General features: G+C 37.0%; 1 protein-coding gene across 1 annotated transcript; it reads right to left on the bottom strand.

Moving 5' to 3' along the window:
* Nucleotides 1–605: 605 nt before the first annotated feature.
* LOC129051686 (signal recognition particle 19 kDa protein-like) lies at nt 606–1,828 on the bottom strand. Its single transcript, XM_054538212.2, has one exon. It carries the CDS (start codon nt 1,803–1,805, stop codon nt 1,302–1,304), a length of 504 nt encoding a protein of 167 aa, XP_054394187.2. The 5' UTR covers nt 1,806–1,828; the 3' UTR covers nt 606–1,301.
* Between the last annotated feature and the right edge of the window lie 2,274 nt (nt 1,829–4,102).

Here is a 4,102-nt window from a genome sequence, read left to right as displayed (position 1 = left end):
ATTGCATTGAGTCTATAAATTGCTTTGGGTACTATGGACATTTTAACAATATTGTTTCTTCCAATCCATGAAGATGGAATCTTTCCATTTTTTGGTATCCGCTTCAATTTCTTTCATTGATGTTTTATAGTTTTCATTGTAGAGATCTTTCACTTCTTTAATTAAGTTTATTCCTAGATATTTTATTTTATTATCATTATTATTATTATTTTTTTTAGAGATGGGGATCTCACTCCGTCACCCAGGCTGGAGTGCAGTGGGGTGATCACATGTAGCTGCAACCTTGAACTCCTGGGCTCAAGCCATCCTTTTGCCTCAGCCTCCTGAGTGGCTAGGATTACAGGTACAATCTATGGTTCTGGCTCTTTTATTTTATGTGTAGCTATGGTGAATGGAATTGCTTTCTTAGTTTCTTTTACAGATAGTTCACTGTTGGCATATAGAAATGCTACTGATTTTTGTATGTTAATTTTGTATCCTGCAATTTTATTGAATTTACAGTTCTAATAGGTTTTTTGGTGGAATATTTAGGTTTTTCTAAATATAATATCATGTCATCTGAAACAAGGATAATTTGATATCTGCTTTTCTAATTTGGATGTCCTTTATTTCTTTCTCTTATTTAATTGCTCTGGCTAAGACTTCTAGTACTATGTTGAATAAAAGTGGTGAAACTGGACATCCTTTCCTTGTTCTAGATCTTAAGGAAGGTTTTCAGTTTTCCCTGTTCAGTATTATATTAGCTGTGGGTTTGTCAAATATGGTCCGTGTTGTGTTGAGATATATTCTTTCTATATGCAGTTTGCTGAGAGCTTTTATCCATTTCTTCTACTTTTTCCAATTTTTTGGCATATAGTTGCTCATAATAGTCTGTGATGATCCTTTCAATTCCTGTGGTAACAGTTGTAATATCTCCTTTTGTCTGTTTGGGCCTTCTCTCTTTTTTTCTTAGTATGGCTAAAGGTTTGCCAATTTTGTTTACCTATTGTTTTTTTCAGTTTCAAATTTTATTTCATTAACTTAAACGGTAGACAAAATGTTTATTTCAAATCTAATTGAAATTTATCTGAAGCAAGTAACTTATTTCAAGTAACTTATTGTACAGTCCATTGTCCATTTTAAAATATTTTTTCTTCCAAAAAACTGCATTGAAAGACTAAAAACTTCTTTTATATTGCATAAAAGCGAGATGCAAACTTCTGATGTAAATTTGTTTCACTGTCAACTTCGATAATAAAGATGAGAGGCACAAGGGTTCACAGCTCAGTTAAATGACGCGAACAAAAAGCTTCTGTTTTCCTCTAATACAAATTCGAAACTCCATTCATGTCTCTGACAGTAGTACCACAAACTTGATGCTGATACGAGGTTACTTCTTTTTCTTTCCTTTCCCTTTTTTTACTTCCCTCTCCTTGTTGAAGACTTTGGTCACCTCCTCCTGTTTTTTGTGTCCTTCTTTTTAGTTTAGGTATTATTTCTGCTGCATATAACATTACTGATTTACATGATGGGAACTGTACAAGGCAGAGGCTGCCATCTTCCTGTTTAAGCTGGACCCGGACTCTGCCTCTGTAATGGACATCACGATTCCATTCTCTAGAGTACATTTTATTTTTCTCAAGAAATACATTAAGTCCAACTTCTGAACATACATCTTGAATCTCTGTAGCTGTAGGATTTTCAACAGCCTTACTTATGGGGATTCGCCTTCCCTCTGCGATGGTCTTCTTATTATTTAAATAAGCAGGATAGATACAAATAAACCTGTCTTGCTTGGCCGGGAACCGCACGGCAGTGCAAGCCATCTTCACAAGAGTTCAAACAGCAACCTTGTTTACCTATTTTTTAAAAAAAAAAAAAAACAAAAACTTTTTTCATTGATCTTTTGTAATTTTCTTTAGTCTCAATTTTTAAATTTCTGCTCTGATCGTAAATTTTTCTAGTAATTTTGCCTTTGGTTTGCTCTTGCTTTTCTAGTTAGGTTATTTATTTGAAGTCTTTCTACATTTTTGATGTAGGTATTTATTGCTATAAATGTTCCTTTTTATATTGCTTTTGCTGTATCACAGGTTTGGGTATGGTGTGTTTCCATTTTCATTTGTTTCAGGAAATTTTAAAATTTCCTTTTTCATTTCGTGACCAGTGGCCATTCAGGAGCATGTTTAATTTCCATGTATTTGTGTGATTTTCAAAGTTCCTCTAGTTATGGATTTCTACTTTTATTCCATTGTGGTCAGAAAAGATACTTGATATAATTTTAATTTTTTTAAATTATTTGAGACTTGTTTTGGGACCTAACATATGGTCTAGCCTCAAGAAAGTTCCGTGTGCTGAGGAGAAAAATGTGTATTCTGCAGCTGTTGGATAAAAATGTTCTGTACATGTCTATTAGGTTCAACTGGTCTCTAGTGCAGATCAAGTTTGATCTTTCTTTGTTGAGTTTCTACATAGATTATCTTTCCAACGCTGAAAGTGGAGTGTGAAGTCCCTAACTATTATTGTATTGGGGTCTGTCTCTCTTTTTGGCTCCAATCATATTTGTTTCATATATCTGGATGCTCCAGTGTTGGGTGCATATATATTTACAATTGTCACATCCTCTTGCTGAATTTATATCTTCATAATTATAAAATGACCTTGACTTTAGAGACAATCACATTTAGCCTCTGCTGGTCCCTAGCTTACAACAACAACAACAACAAAACAAACATGTGTGAAGGCCACTTCTTTCACGGCAATGATTTTTTTTTTTTTCATGAGCAGCTCTGGATCTTCTGCCTTGTCAGAATCTTTGGGAATGGAGCCTAGGATTGTTAATGTATTATCAAATTGTTTGTTAGTATTTTGTCAAGGATTTTTGCATCTATGTACATCAAAGGTGAATCTGCATTTTTTAAGTGTTATTTATGCTCATTAAAGTTTGAGAGCCCTTGCTATGTGCTCTCTGGGGTAACTCAGTAGCAAAAACACACCTGCGAAATGTAACATGAAAGAGAACACTTCAGCCAGTGACTGGATATATGTTCCTAGGGGAGTTATGATAGCTGTTACCAAAGCAGAACTCTTTGAGAACAACAAAGTGGGAAGATCCAGCCCTTTGGACGGCTTCCCAGACCCTGAATGCCATCATACAACAATGCAAGCTTTGGATTAATGTCAATACTCCAAGTACACTGACAGTTTGTGACTATGATTGTTTAGTAAGAAAAATGCGTCAGGTATCTGGGCTATCAAAATAAAACAGAAAATTGCTGCCATGAGTATATGGAGGATCAAAACCAAGGCTGGTGGCTTTAGCGCCTTGCATATAATGCTCAACAAAATGTTAATGTTGATCAGCCTCTGACATCATTCACTCTTCACCCCACCCAAATCTGACTTCTGCCCCTCCATTAAACCAACCCTCCCCCTGGTCACCGTGAGATGCTTTTTCTTTTTTCCATGATCTCTTGGCCACATACCTAGATCTCTCCCTTCCTGGGTGATATGTAGGATGTTGATGAGTCCATATCACCCCTCTGATGGAGGAGTCCCTACCACCCCTCTATCCTGGATTCCTCCTGCAGTTCAGCCACTTCTCGTCATGCTCCTTTGTGGACTTCTCCACTCACCCTTTCAATGTTGGTGCTCCCCAAAGTTCTGTCTTCTTTGCTTCTGAGAAACAGGAAATTATTGTGGCTAACCCCAGGCATTCTCTAGTCTAACACCTTGAGGAGTGTTCTGGGTGGTTCTGCTAACTGAACCTAACAGATTCCTGTATCAAAATGCATTTGGAAAGTGAGAAGGCATTACATATTAAACATCAGGCATTCACAACTCCCTAGAAGTTCTGTCACTTCTTTGGACTTTATAAGGATCCACTCATCTAAATTTTCCACCTTGAGGATCTTATTCAGTCTGGGAGGAAATGTGTAAGAGAAGCTTCTTCTCTTCTCATGAGAAGCATGTGGTCAGAGAGGTCATCTTGGAAGCAACAGACTGAAGAGGTTCTTTGAAAATAAAATTTAGGCCAGGTGCAGTGGCTCACGCCTGTAATCCCAGCACTTTGGGAGGCCAAGGCGGGTGGGATCACCTGAGGTCAGGAGTTTAAGACCAGCCTGGC

The sequence above is a fragment of the Pongo abelii genome, chromosome 17 (assembly GCF_028885655.2).
Source record: "Pongo abelii isolate AG06213 chromosome 17, NHGRI_mPonAbe1-v2.0_pri, whole genome shotgun sequence".
NCBI classification, from domain to species: Eukaryota; Metazoa; Chordata; class Mammalia; order Primates; family Hominidae; genus Pongo; species Pongo abelii.
This window is presented reverse-complemented; position numbering and strand designations above follow the sequence as displayed.